At 38.1% G+C, this 19,687-nt stretch overlaps 1 protein-coding gene across 2 annotated transcripts; it reads right to left on the bottom strand.

Moving 5' to 3' along the window:
* Positions 1–5,326: 5,326 nt before the first annotated feature.
* LOC127941542 (uncharacterized) lies at positions 5,327–18,047 on the bottom strand. 2 transcript variants are annotated; one of them, XM_052536681.1, is made up of 15 exons: positions 17,606–18,047; positions 17,190–17,300; positions 16,527–16,656; positions 16,105–16,267; positions 15,693–15,885; positions 13,943–14,017; positions 12,146–12,214; positions 12,003–12,056; positions 11,836–11,907; positions 11,274–11,379; positions 10,929–10,999; positions 8,695–10,843; positions 8,407–8,505; positions 5,977–6,021; positions 5,327–5,878 (listed from the first exon to the last, which is right to left on the bottom strand). In XM_052536681.1, exons 3-15 carry the CDS (start codon positions 16,642–16,644, stop codon positions 5,628–5,630), a joined length of 3,465 nt encoding a protein of 1,154 aa, XP_052392641.1. In that variant the 5' UTR covers positions 16,645–16,656; positions 17,190–17,300; positions 17,606–18,047; the 3' UTR covers positions 5,327–5,627. The 2 variants fall into 2 exon arrangements, with proteins under 2 accessions (XP_052392641.1, XP_052392642.1); XM_052536682.1 differs by having other exon boundaries at positions 16,527–16,674.
* Between the last annotated feature and the right edge of the window lie 1,640 nt (positions 18,048–19,687).

Raw genomic sequence — 19,687 nt, forward strand, 5'->3', positions numbered from 1 at the left:
AGTAGTGGTATGAAATAGTGATTACGAGCTCAAAAACCTGCCTGGAACGCAGCATCAGAACTATAGCGACTGACTGGGATGAGGAAGAGGTGGCAAGAGCCAACATGTATGATGGCCCGCAGCCGTGTAATTTCGATCGAGCCTGTCTCGTGGGGGTGCAGGGATGAACTCAGGCACAGACAGAATGCACTACACACAGGGTTTATTAATGACAAATAGGGGAAAAAAAGCTTACGAGGGGGAAAACAACGATTAGGGAGTAGACAAAAAACTTAACAAGACTAAGACTAGAAACAAATAATGAAACAAAAGACTCTTCACTCAGGAACTCACACTACAGAAAAAACAATCCGCAATGTTTCTTCAAAGTGTAACAATGAACCGCATTAGACAGCAAACACAAGGGGATTGAAATATGGAGACTAATGATAACATAACAGGTGACACAGGTAAAGCAATAATGACAGAACAAGGATAACAAGGGGGCGGGGCAAGTAAACGAGACAACACAAGTAGGGGTGCTCCGATCACGATCGTCAGGGCCGTTTGAAGGAATTTGGGGGCCCCAAGCAAAATGGACATAGAGGCCCCCCGACCCCCCGCACGCACGCAAAGCCTACAGGAACCACAGCATAGCTATACAGTTTAAGTTCACCCACACTTTATATACATAAAAAAGGTTTACAGTGCAAATGCTGCTTGAAAAAATAGTTTGGTGGGAATTCAATAGATATTTGCAATGTTTTTTTTTTCTAATAATATGACAGCACACACTTATCAGTTTAAACTGTTAATCAATGAAGTTGATGGTGTAGCTGGGAAATTACCTGTGAAGTACGTTTTACCATTTCACTGTTAGCATATTGTAAGAGGTCAATATTAACAGCTCAGGGGTGCTTTTCCAAAACCATAGTTGCTAACTAAGTTAGATGATAGACACTTTGTAATAACAATCATTAAAAGATGGTAAATTGATAGTTAATTAATCTTGAGTTAATTGTCATTTAACTGTTAGCAAACAGTATTTTTACTTATTATAAAGTTTACCAAAAACTTAAAGATATGTTAGCATTTCCATATTATGATATTAGAAGGGAAGGGATTCAGGCAGCTGCTTTCACTACCAATGCTTAAAAACATCCCAAGCTTATGTTTGATGCACAGAATTTATTGTGTGGTTTTCATAACCCCCATTTGGTAAATAGATTATCACGGTGGAATAGTATAGCATGCTATTTGCTATGCCACTTTCATCTAGGGCAGTAGCTATCAAATTTTTAAGTAATCGAGTATTCTACCAAAAAATTCCATCGATTAATCGAGTAAACGGAGAAAATGTGTTTTTGCTTATTAATATTAATTATGCAAGAGAAAATAAGACTCCTCCTGGGTCTCTTAAAATGAACAACTAAGTTTCTTTAGAAATTTTATATTTTTTTATTTTTAAATGCAACGCATACATCAAAAATAAACATTTAATTATTATCCATTGTTTCTCTGTCTGTACTTGTACTGTGAACAATGACAATAAAGTTGACAGATGAATTGAGTGCATTTAAGTGGCATTAAATTTTAAATAAAGCATTTTCTGAGATGCACATTAAACATTAAACACAAAACATTAATTTAATTTATATTTTAATTATTGAAAATGAAGCAAACTTTACTTTTTGGTAAACAGTGGGTATTAACTATTAAAAATAAAACATGGAAGAAATTTTGTGTGACTAAACCTTTAAAAAAAAAGTTAGATTTTTTTTAGTAGTAGGCTATGTACATTCTGCTGAACAATAGCAAACTGTCTCTGACAATAGTAATACATCTCTGGCAAATACTTGTGTAAAACAGGACTTTTATTTTGACGGGTTGACGTACCTTTACAGTTCTGTGTATGTGATGTGACGCTAGATTTACTCAAATCAAACGGTCAGATGCTCATGAAGTGACTGTCAGAGCAGTTCTGCAGATGTTGTTCATGTGTTCTCGTCTTATTTAGTGAGACAGCAGATGCTGAAATTACCGCGAGCGTCACGTGCACTTCAGTGTGTGTTAATAAAGGAAGTCGCGCTTCTGCTCCATTCATTAACAGAGACACGCAGAACATGCAGGATTCATATTTAAAAAGACTTTTCCGGCTTAATATTTACATAAATTAGTCCATCACGTGAGATCACGTGGTTGGCTGGCTGCTCTCAGTGACTACTGAGAGGGGCCCCCTTGAGGGGGATACCGATAACAGTGTCATAACACGTTACTGCATTGACGATCAAAGGGGCGCTCACACAGTGTCGTTGCATTTTATTCTTAACCAGTCGTTGTCTTGGGGCCCCAGGCCAGCTCGGGGCCCCAAGCAATTGCTTGGTTTGCCTGCCTTTTCGCAACAGGCCTGGCGATCATTATGCGCATCTCGTCAGTAAAGCCGGTTCTCTAATCAGTGGTTAATTCCATCAGGTGCGTGATTTCACATAGAGCAGCTGTTACTACACAGAGCCGTTGTTAATAGAGAAGATGCGCAAATCCACTTCATTTTCAGCGTTTTTTGGCGCATCTTCTCAGTTAACAACGGCTCTGTGTAGTAACAGCTGCTCTATGTGAAATCACTCACCTGATGGAATTAACTGCTGATTAGAAAACCTAAGATGCGCATTAATGATCGGCCGATCGTGATCGGAGCACCCCTAAACACAAGCACATGGCCCAAAGAAAGACCATGTGCTTGCACACAAAACACGGGCCTGTCATGATCCTGCCTCAAGACTAGAAAAATCAAGGACACAAGGGCAGAATCATGACAGAGCCAGCCATAAGAGGGCAAATGAGGAATTGCCAAGAACTGATGTCCATCAAAGCCTGGTCCGAGGAGAATGTGTGGAGAGTTGGTGAAGTGTCCTTGTGAGTTGCTATCAATTAGCATCGCAGCAATGAGCACTGGAGCTAGTTTACGAGCAGCAGTGCACAATACGACACACACACACCGAATATATATATATATATATCATTTTATTTATTTTTTACTGTCATTGAGTAGCACCGAGTGAAAAAAATCTACATTTTCAATATCTCTCTATCTATCTATACATATATCTATGTATTTATCTGTTTATCTATAATCTGCGGTATCTGAATACTCTCGTCTACTACTCGTCTCTCTAGTCACTCTCAATGCCCTCAAGGTGTGCTTTGGTAAATTCTCTCCCCTACGTGACGTGATGCAATGCATTGTAGGGGAAAGGAGACCGCTGTAAGATAGTACCTACTTTTCGTATTACATTCCGTTTTGTGATACCCAACAACATAAAATACAATGGATAATAGTTTAAATGTTTAACACCAACAAGAAAATTGCACAAATTAGTTTAAAAATTAACCTTGCAACACGGCCTTTAAGTCGTGCGTTGAATTTATACCTGTTGCACCAATCTTGGCGTAGTGCTACGTCTGAGATGAAATCTTACACCTAGTCAGAGGTAGGTGAAAAGTCATGATTTGCTCTGAAATTATTTGTTTTCAGGATTCGCGTCTGTTAGTTAATTCTTACTGCAGACGTGAACTGTAATGCTTATGGACTTGTCTTTTCAGGCAGGATAAGCGAGTGTGTTGCGAGAGAAACAAAATTAGTACTGTTCCCATTAAATTTTATACTCATAAATGTCACAAATTTAGAAACAGATACAGTGTTTTATTATTATTATTTATTTTGTAAAAACAAAAAATTTAAATTATTTGTTTCACGAGTTCACCCTTACATCTAATCTGAAAGTGAATAGTAGGCATATTTTGGCGTGCTGTCCTGGGGGACATCATTCTCTTATTAAATGTTGACTTTTCATGTAATACAAGTGTTAGTAACAGTGGAGATCATGATGCAATCTTCATAATTTAGTTAGTCCAAACTTAAGTCAAACATCCTAAAGCCCCTTTCTATTATCCTTTCGTTTTTCTTCATTTTCCCCCATTCCTTTACCTTATTTCATCCATTGTCAATGTCTGTCAAACATCCTGCTGCAGTGTACTGAATTACATTTCAAATGCTCTTTAAAATCTTATTTTACCATTTCCAATGACTTTTTTTGAGACATAAAATACAAAATAGAAACACTAAAAAGAGAAGAACTGTATGGAAATTTGGGGTAAAGATTATTGTAATACTCGGAGGGCGGATTAAGGTGGTCAAGGGGCCCCTAGGCTGCTCTTTGTGTGAGGCCCCTCCTTAATCATTATGCTTACTGGATAAATTTATTTAGTGCCAGATATGGTCCACATGCAAATAGTAAGGTGTACTGGCTTACACAGACACAGACACACACACAGACACACACACACACACACACACACACACATACTGGTTTTTGTGGTTTAGCAGTACTCTGATGGCCAAACCAGTTGGATGGTGGTTTAAGGGGACACCCCTTTCCCGGTGTCCTACAGAGATGATAAAACTATCAAAAAATTTGTTTTACTCTGCAGAACACAAATATCACTTTGGATTTTCTTTACACACAATAGAATTGATAATATGACAATATGATATTTTGGTGGTACACAAGGACTGTCACGCCCCTCCTATAATGTTCCCGCCCATTACATAATTGGTATTTATAGGGTCCGATTGATTTATGAGGACACTCGTTTTACAATACACAAAACATGTCCATTCTCTGTATTACAGGGACCAATGTGTTTTACAGGTACGTGACCCCATACACAACACACAGACATGTCCCTATGCTGCATTACTAAGACTGAGGTGGTTAAAGAGTACAGGATCTTTAACACAATACACAACATTACAGACACCAATGTGTTTTAGAAGTACTTTAATAATGACTTAAATTTGTGAAATAAAAATAAACATGTTGTCAAATTCGCCAATTAATTAAACGGGTAATCTTAAAAAAAAAAAAAAAGGAATGCCACACAAAACAAACATCAAATAATTAAGTGTAATTCACCAACTAAAAAAAAAAAAAAAAAAAAACTATAAATCAAATCAAAAGGCAATCCTCATGTTGTAAGTACCTCACTAAACACACAGTGTGCATGAGATTAACTCTCTGAGCACACAATACATGCTGCAGATGTGTAGAGAAACAGATTTATCTGTAAAGGAATGGTTTTCTTCCAGAATGAAAACTGTCATCATGTACTCACCCTCCACTTGATCCAGCCCTGCATCAGTTTCTTTCTTCTGTTGAACACAAAACAAGATCTGTTAGTATCTGAACAGTTGATGGGCACCGTTAACTTCTATAGTACGAAGAAAAAAAAAAAAAATACTATGAAAGTCAATGATGCCCATTAACTGTTCAGATACTAACAGATCTTGTTTTGTGTTCAACAGAAGAAAGAAACTGATGCAGGTCTGGATCAAGTGGAGGGTTAGTACATGATGACAGTTTTCATTCTGGAAGTTAAATTCTCTTTAAGGGACAGGTCATCCAAAAATCAATGAGAAATTGACACAATTTTGTAATTTTTGACAAACTAACAGTCAACCTCGATTTCTACAAGGAGATATTCGTATGAATTGCTGGCATAACAGTATTGCACTATGGGAAATAAAAACAACAGCCAAAGTGCTAATGTTAATTGAATGGCATCAAGAACACACAAAATGTACTGTAACATCACTTGCTTTGGGTTTTCCTTTTTAAGCTAATTCCTCGATTTCTTACAAAATCCCTTATGTTCTGTGCACTGCGTCTCACCAAAACAGGATCCTCAGCAGATTTACACTGCTGGCATTCAGTCAGTGTGGCCAGTTTTCCTTTAGCTATGTGGCCCTTAAAATGTTTCATTACAGCTGTAACTTCAGCGTTTGACCAGGACACCTTCTGCCCTCTCCGTGGGTTTTCAGTTTCTGCCTCACTCTCACTCTCTGTACAGAAGAATACATACTTTAGTGAGTTCTAACTCTACGAGAGCTCATGTGCTTTGCAACATTGATGGTGCCATTGCAATTTAAACCTCTGGTACCTTCAGGAAGTTCAGTGGTGCTCTCAATGGGCATCTTCTGAACACCTGCAGACAATCAGTCATTAAAAAAATAAATAAATAAAAAATAAATAATTAATATATATATATTTTAGTAATATCCTGTTATAAATGCTGGACTAATATAATACAAGGTAACACTTTATAATAGGGAACACTATTAACTACAACTTTTCCCTCAAATTCCTAATTTTCTGCTTATTAAAAGTAAATAAGATAGTTGTTACATTAAGGTATTGGGTAGGATTAGGGATGTAGAATAAGGTCATGTAAAATAAGCTATTAATAAGTGCTTACTACTACTACCACCACCACTACTACTACTACTACTACTACTACTACGCACACTAATAAGAAACTACAGCGGTGTGAAAAAGTGTTGGTTCCTTATTTTTTTGCATGTTTATCACACTTTAATGTTTCGGATCATCAAACAAATGTAAATATAAGTCAAAGAAAACCAATGAACACAACATGCAGTTTTTAAATGAAGGTTTTTATTATTAAGGGAAAACAAAAACCAAAACTACATTACCCTGTGTGAAAAATGTTTGCCCCTACACCTAATAATCAGTTTGGCTACCCTAAGCAGCAACAACTGCAATCAAGTGTTTGCGATAACTTCCAATTAAATGTAAAGTCTGTTACAGCGCTGTGGATGAATTTTGGTCCACTCATCTAAGCAGAATTGTAATTCAGCCACATTGGAGGGTTTTCAAGCATGGACAACTTTTTAAAGTCATGCCACAGCATCTCAATAGGATTCAGGTCAGGACTTTGACCAGGCCACTCTTACATTTTGTTTTTCTTCAGCCATTCAGAGGTGGACTTGCTGGTGTGTTTTGGATCATTATCCTGCTGCAGAACCCAAGTTTGCTTGAGCTTGAGGTCACAACAGATGGCCAGATATTCTCCTTCAGGATTTTTTGGTAAACAGCAGATTTCTCCATTTATCACAGTAAGTTTTCCAGGTCCAGAAGCAGACCATGACACTACCACCACCATATACAGCAGCTAGAGTCCTTACGAGGTCAAGAAAATATGATCATATTACCCCAATTTTACAGTCTCTGCACTGGCTACCTATTAAGTTCCGTATCAGTTACAAATTATCATTACTTACCTATAAGGCCCTAAATGGTTTAGCTCCAGCGTACCTAACTAGCCTTCTACCACGCTACAACCCATCACGCTCCCTAAGGTCACAAAACGCTGGACTTTTGGTCGTTCCTAGGATAGCAAAGTCCACTAAAGGAGGTAGAGCTTTCTCACATTTGGCTCCAAACTCTGGAATAGCCTTCCTGATAATGTTCGGGGTTCAGACACACTCTCTCTGTTTAAATCTAGATTAAAAACATATTTTTCAATTAGCAATAATGCATCTCATAATTTGTGACTGCAGTTGTATCTGATCAAATTTAGCTTGGGTTAAACTAATTAATTGTACTTGGTTGGAACAGCAGCTATGCTAAGGATGCCTCAATGTGTTTCTCTGTTTCTGCTGGATCTTCATCCCGTGGTAACTAGGATTTACACAAGCTCCAGTCTGGATCCAGAACACCTGAGAAGAGATGATGCTGACCCTCAGAGGAACTCAGATGATGTTAACACTGAACCAACATACAGAACTAACAAATATTGCTGCTTACTATGCAATCACATTATAATTGCTGTTAATAGTTTTCATCGTCTGGTTGATTATGTCTGATTCCTGTCATATGCACATAAACTGACAGTCACCACTTATAAGCTACTACTAAATAGTGTAGAAACTTAATTTTATGTGAAGTTGCTTTGCAATGATTTGTATCGTAAAAAAAACACTAATCAAATAAACTTTTTACTTTTTTTAGTTTGTGAAAAATGGCTCTCACTGTGGTTCATTGGAGTCCCAAAACTGTATAACCTTTTCCAGATTGATAGATCTCAATTACTTTCTTTATCATTTGTGTCTGCATATTTTTGAATGTCGACATGATGTCTAGTTTTTTGAGGATCTTTTGGTCTACTTCACTTTTTATCAGACAGGTCCTATTTAAGAGATTTCTTAACTGTGAAGAGGTGTGGCTGGAGAAACTGAACTCAGGTGTGATAAACCAGTTTCAAAGGTGGGGGGGGGGGCACTTCTGAACAAAGGGCAATGTAGTTTTGGATCTTGTTTTCCCTTAATAATAAAAACCTTCATTTAAAAACTGCATGTGTTTACTTTTAAATTTGTTACCTTTGACTAATATTTAAATTTGTTTGATAATCTGAAACATTAGTGTGACAAACATGCAAAAAAATAAGAAATCAGGAAGGGGGCCAACACTTTCAAACCACTGTAGTTTAGAGACCCTAAAATAAAGTGTTACCCAATATAATTTTTGACTTTGATGATTTAAAAATAAAAAAAACTTAGCTGACACATACCAGCATTACTGGAGTTTCCCGCAGCTCCAGCAAGAGCCTCATCATCAGATTCACTTTCTTCAGGATCACTGTCATCAGAATCCGTCATGATGATCTCATCTTCAATGAAAAATAAAACTCAGAACATGAAAAACATCTGCATTCAGAAGTGAAATAACACAATCACACACCATTTATAAACCATTCCTAATGACAACGAACACAAGACATATTTCAGAGATTACTTTTCTTAAACCTCCCTGTGAGTTTAAAAGACCCGCTGTGCTAAACATGCTAGGATGGACGTACCTTCAATCTCAATGTCATCAAGGGATTTGCCTTGAAGATTAGGAAGGCAGCCCTTTTCCATGGCTAACAGTAGCTTTGATATTTTAGCAAGCTGAGTAGTGGCTTCTGGCAGTCTGTAATAGTCACGGTGGACACGGATGTCATGCCCTAAGAAATCAGCAACCTGATCTAACTCGTTGTTTTTCAGGTTTAGGATTTGAGAGAGTGTAGCCACGTGCTTGCGAAGATGAGTGGATCTGAGAAATTCTGGATTTTGAGCTCCACATTCCCTTGCATATACCCTCAGAGAGTCCTGGCCTCTGTAGTAACTCTGGCAGTTTGGCCGAGCAAACAAGAAAGTATTAGTGTCTAGCACTCCACATGTACCTCTCCTGCTGACCAGTAGCATCAGGGCATCGACCATATCAGGAGAGAGAAGAACCGCAACCTTTCTTCCCCTCTTCCCCCTGATCTCAACTCGACTGAAATGGCTGCAGAGTTTCTGCTCAAACTTGCTCAGGCCCATCGCTACATCTTCATGGAGAGAAGTGCCGTCCCTTTCATTGAAAGCCTTCAGCGGCATTTTAGAGACCTCTCCTGCACGTCTGCGGTTGAAAACAATGATTCTGGTGAGTGTTGCTTTGGCCAGTTCTGCATAGCTTTGAGGAGATGCAGTCTCTTGTAGTTTATGAAAAGCAGTATGTGCAGTCTTCTCAAGGAGCTGATGAAGAGACTGGACATCCTGGGTGAAGGGAAGTGTTGATGGCTTGTTAAATTTGGCCTCATTCAGTGTCACCAAAGCAGTGTGTGAGATCATCTCAGACCACTTTGAGGAGTAGAGCTTTTTGAAGGTCTCTGTTGATGAGATCAATTCCTTGTCTTCAGACATCAGTGCTCGGCACTGAATGATTTCACAAATCTTATTCAACGAATGCCCCAGTTTCAGGGCAAGGCTTGGGCTTTGGTAGCAGTGGCTCTCATCATCATAGCCAGACACCATTTGAACCGCTCGAATAAGTCTATGAAAATTGGCAGGTTTCAGAGCTTCTTCAAGACTGTACACAGAAAACTGTCTACGCAAAGTCAGCAACAATCTTCCAACTTCACGGAGTTTTTGTCGAATATACTCAAATTTGGTAGGGTCATGACCATGTTTGTTAAAAAACGACTGTGCAAGCTGAAGAATACTCAGGTCATTTTTGACCACAGCGGAAATGTCATCCTGCTTCATCACACCTAAGAGTTTCCAAACTCCTTGTGATATGTGCTGACTGAATGAAGACTCTGCCATAGATGCCAGGCCCAAGACTCTCCTCCTCCCTTGCTCTTCACTGTCAGCTGCTGGTTTTGAGGGACATCTTTTTAAATGACGCCACAGATCTCTCCGTACAAACAACCCTTTGCAGTACATGCAATGCAAAAACTGCTTTGAATCACACTTTCTTTTTGGTGCTCGTTTTATTTTAAGAGCCCCCTCTCCAGACTGTAAAACGTCAGTGTTATGCTGAAAGTTGCCCTTGTTCCTGAGCTTTTGCAGCATTGCTTTACGTTCTTTTGAGTGAACTGGGAGTGACAAAGCCTGAACAACTTCAACTTCAGCCATATGAGTTTTCAAATGGCGCGCTAACTTGGACTGAGGTTTCCCACAGATGTAACAATAATTCTTCCTATTTGCTGAACAGGAGATTTTTGGTGACTGCACACAATGATCACCTCCAGCCATGCTGCGTTCCCTCTCTTCTCTCAATGTTACTGTGCTTTTTGAATTCAAAAGCTTACTATTGTGTGATTGAGGTGATGACATAAGCACATCTGTTGACCTGCATACCACTGAGCCTTGCTTTCTGGGAAAGTCTGATTCACTGTCTGTCTCAAAATCAGTAAACTGCTCCTCATGACACATTAAATCAGACTCATCATACACACTTGCTGCTTCCATGACCTTCAGGACTCCTTTTCCTTTGCCCTTAGACACATTCAGGGTAGTTACATCTGATCTCAGATGTTCACTAAACTTAGATGACGCAGCTTCCTGTATATCTAAGAGTTTAGCTTGGTCGTAACGTGCTGGTCTTGTTGTCAACTCATCTGAACTGTCTGACTGATGGTCTGACTCTGACTGAGGTATGTAATCCTCATCTGACAGCTCATCTTCCTCTGAACTTACTTCCTATTGTCAAAATATTTATGATTAATTTACAGCACCGATAACTCAAAAATATGGAACAAATGTATCAAATCAAATATTTTCTTACACACGATGACCGTCTTCCATCCCATTCATGAAACTTCAGATAGCAGGACTTATGCCAAAAACTGGAGCACACTATAAAAGAAATGTCACATGTCAGGACACGTTCAACCGCTAACACGAGATTCTATGCCTAAACGTAGAATAAGGTGAAAACAATGTAACACTCCTATTATTAATAATGGTATTACATATCTGTGCATTAGCAATGGTCTGAAATCTCCTTCTCTCCTACTGCCAAACTCAACAGTTATCCCATTTTGAACTGACTTCATAACGTTGATTAGTGATACTAAAATGATAAAAATAGAAATGTCATGATGTATAGAGTACAAATCACCATACTAACATTTACATCTCAGGCCAATCCACTTGAGAGCTGCAACAGGTCCCACACATTCAGCACATTTATCCATGCTTGATATTGCTGAAGTGACCACAACATGTCTGCAGACCTGTGAAGAAAAAAACATCAGTGAGTGTTAAATTAAAGCAACAAAGAAAGATTCTAAAACATACATGTGATACTACATTACGAGCTGCATTGTCTTTCAATAATAATTTAATGTATTTTTAATGACAGGGAAGTTGTGGTCATTTAGTTAATAAGATCACTTACAATCATTAAAAACATTTACGTTACAGACCTTAAAAGGTTCTGGTCAATATATTACTACAAATCTACATTTAGAGCGGTCCTGGAGGGCCGGTGTAAACTCTGCAGGACACTGGCCCTCCAGGACCGAGTCTGGACACCCCTGATTCAGACATCGACTAATATTACTGAAAGTGAAAACAGGTCACTAAATACATGCATTTAGTAACAGCAAAGTGTACAGTTCATGCAGACATGGACTTCAGAGCAATCACTGTTGCACTGAAATAACAGTTCATCCGAAACATGTGAATACCTCCTTAACTCCTTCAACTGGGGCACAAAAGCTCTGCTCCTCATTCAACACATGCTCTTTGACAGGTGACATCTGAAAACAATGAAAAAAAGCAAGACTTATGTAGAGATGATTTCTTGCAACATCAATCTAACATTTCATAAAATATGCAATGCACATTTAATTACCTTCTCAACACAGTCCTGATCATCCAATAGTAACTGGTCCTTCTTCAGAGTCACCTGAAATTAAGGAAACAGAAATAAAAAATAAATAAACATTCTACTGCAGACAAAGGATTCAGGGACTGTACAAATTGATAATGAATTACCTTTTCCAGTCCTTCAGAGGCTGCACAGATACTGGAGTCCAACTCTGACTGATCACTGACAACTTTCAGCTGAAAACATGAAATCAAAAAATTAAATTAAAATAAAATAATTATGTTATAAATGAGTTACCAAAGCAAAATAAATAAATACAGTTGTGTTCAAAATTATTCAACCACCTAGAGACTGCAGTACTTTACAAATACAAGCTTTTCTGAAGATCCAGGATATAATAAAACTTGCATCTATAACAGTTCTCTGGAATATTAAAAGTGATATTGTCAATATATAATGTAATACATTTGAGTTATAAGATTTTTTTAATAATACTGCTATGTCATAGTTATTCAACCCCTATTCAACATTGCTGTTTTTAAATCACTTATTTGCATGGTGGGGAATGTAACAGTCTCAAAACACAATTAAGCTTTTAGAAACTCTATTAAAAACAGAATTAGCTTGAGCCATTACACATACAGTTAGGCCATGCATGTGTTGAAGTTAAGTAGCTAAAATATCAAAAGAGATCTCACAAAAGCAAAATTGAAGAAATATTGTATTACTTTAGAAAGGCTAAGGCTATATGAAGATTTCCAAGACATTGAAAGTTCCTAGAGACACAGCTCTCAGCCTTATTTCTTAGCTTAAAGTGTGTTTTACCAGAAAACCTTTGAGGTTGTGGAAGAAAAAGCACAATATCATAAAATGTTTAATCAGAGCAACTGAGAAAAATCTGCAATGTACAGCCAAAGACTTGCAAGATGACCCAATAAATGGAGGAAAACCATTTCAAAGCGGTGTGTAGAAGAACACTAGACAAGTATGGCCTTTATGTTGAGACATCTTGATGAATACCACTCTTGATCAAGAAGAACAAAAGGCAGACTTGAACTAACTAAAGTTCATTTGTGTAGACTTGTGGAGCTCATGAGGAATGTTTTATGGAGGGATGTGACCAAACTGGAACTTTTTGGACCCATGGATCAGCAGTATGTCTGCTGCAAAACAGGCAAAACTCATAAGCAGAAGAACACCATCTCTATCGTCAAACTTGGAGGTGGATCAGTCCTGTTATGGAGTTTCTTTACTGTAGAAGGAAGTGGAAATCATGACTGTATGAAGGACATCATGGATTCTTTAAAGTGTCAGGCCATTTTGACAAGAATTGTGATGCCTGAAAGACTGAAGCTGATGATCAATGGACTTCCCTGCAGGACAGTCATCCCAGAGTACACATCCAAATCTACTTCTGCTTGGTTCAGGGATCAGTCCTAGAATGTTCTTGAGTGACCTGTTCAGTCTCCAGGCTTAATTCTCATTTCAAATATCTGGTTGAATTTGAAGAAAGCAGTGGCAATGTGAAAACCCAAGATTATCAGTGATCTGAAAGCTTTTTCAGGTGTGGAATGGGCCGAACTGTAGTAGAGAGGTGACAGAAGCTTCTAAACACTTACAGACAGCGTTTATTGGTGATTTTAAAGAATAAAAGATTCTGCACAAAGGGGGTTGAATAATTTTGAACATGAATGTTTAGAGCCAATTCGAATTTTATCATGATTCATCAATTTTCCATTCTCAGAATCACTCAAAAGTGTATTAACAAACTTTCTCTAATACTTTACTGATGCCTTCGTTAAATTGATTTCATAAAATGTTATCCTCCACAGCAAATTGTCTTGCAAGTCAAGGGGGTTGAATAATTTTGAACACAACTGTAAATAAATCAAAAAATATAATAAAATAATAAATTAAAACGATAAAATAACAATAAAATAAAATCACTCAATCAATTGCAGTACCTTCTCTACGTCTGTGTCTTCTGACTGGGACAGTGTGTTGACTTCAAGAGTGGACGGTTCAACCACACTAAGAGTCTAGAAAAGAACATCAAATTAGTCATCTGTGACAATAAATGAGCACATAAAATACTGATATAAAACAAATTTTATAATCTTGCTTATATTTTATCAATGTGAATTAAAAGTAAGATTACAATATTTCAGATCAATATTTCAATTTTCAAGTGTTACCCAAGTTAATGTTCATGATTTTGTATGTATTACCTTACATGCTTATTTATATATATATATATATATATATATATATATATATATATATATATATATATATATTCCAGTATTTCAGGTGGTGTGTGTGTGTGTTTACACCTGTGTTACAAGGACCCTGTTTTATGAGGACCGTCATAAGAACATAGTCTTGACATAGTCTTGATGTCACATTGTGTGTGTGTTTAGACCCGTGTTATGAGGACCCCGTTTTATGAGGACCATCATAAGAACATGGTCTTGATGTTTGACCGAAGAATCTCAGTGTGTCGTTTGTTTGACAAAAGCCTGGTATTTGAAGACCCTAGTTATCACCATGACATTGGGCTGCGTGGATGTGAAATATTAGGCTAAATATGGATCATTCACATCCCATTGTGGCCATATGATATTGAAAATGTCTAATTGTTATATTTAGATTAAGTATCTTGCAATAGGAGTTGGTAAAAAGTCAGTTTTATTTAATCACCACATATTTTTAAATGATAACTGAGTAGAATCAGTGTCTAAAGAACCTAAAGAACTCTGAACAAGGCACAGCAGCTATAAAGGTATCCAAGAAGTTCTTGAAATAATTGTGTTTGTCCTTAAAAGAATGGAACAGATTACATTCTCTCTTAGAAAAAAGTCTTGACTTGACTGGGACTCTTCAGTACAGTCAAGACCAAGTTCTTATGATGGTCCTCATAAAACAGGGTCCTCGTAACACAGGTGTAAACACACACACAATGTGACATCAAGACTATGTTCTTATGACGGTCCTCATAAAACAGGGTCCTCGTAACACAGGTGTAAACACACACACAATGTGACATCAAGACTATGTTCTTATGACGGTCCTCATAAAACAGGGTCCTCGTAACACAGGTGTAAACACACACACAATGTGACATCAAGACTATGTTCTTATGACGGTCCTCATAAAACAGGGTCCTCGTAACACAGGTGTAAACACACACACACACAAGACTATGTTCTTATGACGGTCCTCATAAAACAGGGTCCTCGTAACACAGGTGTAAACACACACACACACAAGACTATGTTCTTATGATGGTCCTCATAAAACAGGGTCCTCGTAACACAGGTGTAAACACACACACAATGTGACATCAAGACTATGTTCTTATGATGGTCCTCATAAAACAGGGTCCTCGTAACACAGGTGTAAACACACACACAATGTGACATCAAGACTATGTCAAGACTATGTTCTTATGACGGTCCTCATAAAACAGGGTCCTCGTAACACAGGTGTAAACACACACAATGTGACATCAAGACCATGTTAAGACTATGTTCTTATGATGGTCCTCATGAAACAGGTGTAAACATACACACATCCTGACATACTGGAATGTACATGCATGTAATGTAAAAAATAAAAAGTTACTAACATTAACTTAGGTTACAACTGATGTTTAATACCTTTACTTTACTATAATCCAATAAGTCAGAATGGACACTATAGAGGTGTCAGTACCGTGCATCTCCATGGCCACTCAGAATCACCATAATCATATGTGATCTCTTCACCAGGACAGATGCTCCTTGTGGCAAATAAACATAAGTGAGGTTTTCCATCCACACGAATCGTCTTCATCCTGCTGTTTGGGTTAATATGGTCATCGTTTACAAGCCGCCCAAGAGAACCGTCATCTCGGGCTGCATCGACACTAAACAAGAGACAGACAATATCAGCACTGAAACCTTAGGACCAGCAGATGTCATATTCTGTGATCACCAATCATTTAACACTCATCACCAAGCTTTGAAAACACATGACTGATAATTATAGCAAAATATGACCTCTAATCATTGACATTTCCACTGACACATTTTGAATCATGTAAATTAATTACCAGTTAACATGTAGATCAAACACGTGTACATACCAGAGGAGTTTTCCATTGTAGCGAAACTCAAACATGAAAACTTTAAGTGCATCGTGATATATTCTTTGCCTCCGCTCACATTCTTCTTTGCTGATGAGGTCTCCTCTGTATTCCAGCAGGAAATCTCCTTTCTCAAAGTCAGTACAGCTGAACACACCCCTCCCTAAACAACAACAGAGAGGTGAAACCATCACGAGAACCACACGTCATCAACCGGAGACAGATTTAGTACACGAGTCACTTTAAATGCATAGAAAGAAAATTCTGTCATCATTTACAAACAATCAAATGGTTAGTAATGTCTTATTTTGCCCAACAAAAGATATACAGGACTGAGACAACCTAATGGTGACTATATGATGACAAAATCTTCACTTTTGGGTGAACTATACCTTTAACTTCAATCAATTAATTTACCTCACCTTTAAGATGACTGATGAACCTGCCCTCGAGTCCATTCTTGTCTTTCTGTTCAAGTGAAAACTGTATGGCCTCCTCCACGGGCTTCAGCTTTCTCCTTCGCCTCACACCTTCAGCCATCCTATGTGTCAGCTTTAATAACAATAAGAACTGTTGGACAGAATATATGTGGAATATGATGTATTCTGAGCATATGCTGAATATACTATTTTGACTGGTTATCTTTGTAAAAGTGCTTTGACACAATATGCATTCTACAAAGCACACTACAAATAAAGGTGACTTTAACTATTATATACAGTACATATTGGGAAGTGAAAAGAGCACATCTCTGAGTTTATTAATTAAACCAAGCTGAACAGTTATAATAATAGTAAACAGAACTGCCCCTCCCCTTCAGACTGTAGCCATGACAACAGATTATTATGATGGCTAGACTGTTCTATTACTTTTACAGTTATACTGTGAACGAAAAGAATGTAAACTGACAAGCACTGCTGAGTCTCGTCTGATGTTACTCTTTATAGATGAGACTTACAGTAATCACGCTAGCGCCATTAGCATCACGCGCTAGCTGCTTTCTAAAGAGCACTGAAGACACTCACGAACAAGCCAAACTGAGCCACAAACTCTCAGAGAAACGGTTTAACAGCAGTATTACTAACCTTTCATATAATAGTTGTTTCCAACAGCTTCACACCACAGATGTCTTCGCTTCAGGTGCACAGATTGTGTCCGGTCCAAACAGGAAGTTACAAACAGTCACACTTGCCTCGCTGATTAAAGCACGTGTACACGGGATTTATAATTATAATAATAATAATAATAATAATAATAATAATAATAATAATAATAATTATATATTTAAATAACCATCTATGAAACGTTACATTAATAGCGTTACATTAATTTACAGATATTAAACCGAGTAATTACAGCTTTGATGTCACATTCATACTTTATATGATGATATTTAAGGAACATGTTTAATTGCACGATCAGTATGCATTTATATAATTAAATACAATCGATAAATTATTACAAAAAATGTTTAAATAATTACCAAACTGCATTAACTTACTTGTACGGCGCTATTAGCGGCAGAATGTAGCCCCGCCCACCGCCGCCATTTTGTTTTCCCGCCTTCCGATGCCGATCTAGCCAATCAGCGGCCTCCAAACTTACACAAGTGTAAAATATGCAAATTTTCGATGACGCGGATGCAGTACCGGGGCCGGGCTGCAGGGGCGCACTCCCGAGCTCAGAGGATACACAGTGTATAGTAAAATTTCAGATTTTTGTGGTATATTAGGACATGGCGCGAAACTTTGAGAGGGAGCTTCTGGGACATAGAGAAAGGCATCTACACTGTCGGAATTATAAGGACATGGGCCCTGTCCTCATAAACCCAAATGTCCCTGTAATGCTGGTGCGTATTCAGGTCAAAAGTCCTTGTAAACCACAAAAACCAACACACACACACACACACACACACACACACACACACACACACACACACACACACACACACACACACACACACATACATACATTGAGATAGCCAATCCTAAAGTCTTTCCTCTACATTCACAATTTCCCCAGACTGATTGGTGAACATTGTTTCCACAGTATGCAGTAGGGGACGAAGTACACAAATCAAGTACTTGAGTAAAAGTACAGATATAGATAATCAAATATTACTTCAGTAAAAGTACTCCTTTTTCATTTTTACTCAAGTTAAAGTACAACATTGTACTTGATTTTAATTCACTTAAGTAAACAAGTACCGATAGATATATTTATTTAGCAATTTTATACAGGCTACTTAATTTTATTTTATATTTGCACATATTTTTGTATAATCCTACTTTTTTAAAATACCTGGGATTTTCCCAAAATAACCACTACATGGAGTCAAGATATATTTGTGTTGTTGATATAGTGACGAGAGTGATGTAGTAGCAAAGAGTATAGAAGCCCAAGAGGCGGAACTCTGTTGTCTTATGGGTAACAGTCTGTAGATGGTGCTGCGGAAGCGCGGCCGCCATCATGGACTGAAAGCTGCTGAAATCGTTACACAACCAAACTGTGAAGAAGATGAGCAAGTGGTCAAAACGCAAGCAGTGTTCTGCAATAAATTGCAAAAATTTACCAGTCCACCAGAAGCGATCTGCCATTTCATCGATTTCCAAAGTATGCACAAAGGTAATAACTCATTAGGGGGAAGTCGTGGCCTAATGGTTAGAGGGTTGGACTCCCAATCGAAGGGTTGTGGGTTCTAGTCTCGGGCTGGATGGATTTGTGGGTGGGGGGAGTGCATGTACAGTTCTCTCTCCACCTTCAATACCACGACTTAGGTGCCCTTGAGCAAGGCATTGAACCCCCAACTGCTCCCCGGGCGCCGCAGCATAAATGGCTGCCCACTGCTCCGGGTGTGTGCTCACAGTGTGTGTGTTCACTGCTCTGTGTGTGTGCATTTCGGATGGGTTAAATGCACAAATTCTGAGTATGTGTCACCATACTTGGCTGAATGTCACTTCACTTCATTTAAGTGGAAATATTTTAATGATGCCGTGATTTAACTTGAATGATGAACGTGAATGACAGCATTGTTAGCGTTGGTAAATCTGCATGAATGTTAGGCTAGGCTAGTGCATCTCTGTCAAGTTTGCCTTTGGACATTAATGGTGTTACCAATTACCAGACAAATACGCAGATAGCCTAGTCTCTGCATTTCTGCATAAAGTGCAGTGCTATTTTCTTGTTCAATATAATTTTGACACTTGAAAACATTTATTCATCACGTTTCATATATATACATTGCAGGTGTGCCAGGTGGGTCCAAAATCTAAGGAATGTATCCCTTCATGGCATACCTTTGGATCAGCTGCATCAGACCTACAGGGTGTGCAGTGCCCATTTCCACAGCAGCCAGTTCAAAAGACCATCTGATGGTCAGAGTTCTTTTTTAGTTCATGTGTTCATTTGCTAGATTATACACATATTTTGACTAATGCTTCCATTCTATGTCAATGCCTCTTCTCTCGCAAAAAGAAAACAAATACAAACTTCTCATACACAAATGCACACACAATAGATTAATAACTGAGATCTTATGGCACCACTTCCATTTTAGTACTGTTTATAGTTCGTGTGCGCACTT

Source organism: Carassius gibelio, chromosome A21 (assembly GCF_023724105.1).
Source record: "Carassius gibelio isolate Cgi1373 ecotype wild population from Czech Republic chromosome A21, carGib1.2-hapl.c, whole genome shotgun sequence".
Classification (NCBI taxonomy): domain Eukaryota; kingdom Metazoa; phylum Chordata; class Actinopteri; order Cypriniformes; family Cyprinidae; genus Carassius; species Carassius gibelio.

Bases quoted from the DNA above. Each gene is read 5' to 3' on its own strand.
- LOC127941542 (XM_052536681.1), bottom strand. From the start codon at position 16,644: ATGGCTGAAGGTGTGAGGCGAAGGAGAAAGCTGAAGCCCGTGGAGGAG. The intron at 11,908-12,002 runs GTAATTAAATGT...CATTGTTTTCAG, and splicing joins ATCAGGACTGTGTTGAGAAG to ATGTCACCTGTCAAAGAGCA. The intron at 11,000-11,273 runs GTTAGTATGGTG...TTTCTTTTATAG, and splicing joins GATTGGCCTGAGATGTAAAT to TGTGCTCCAGTTTTTGGCAT.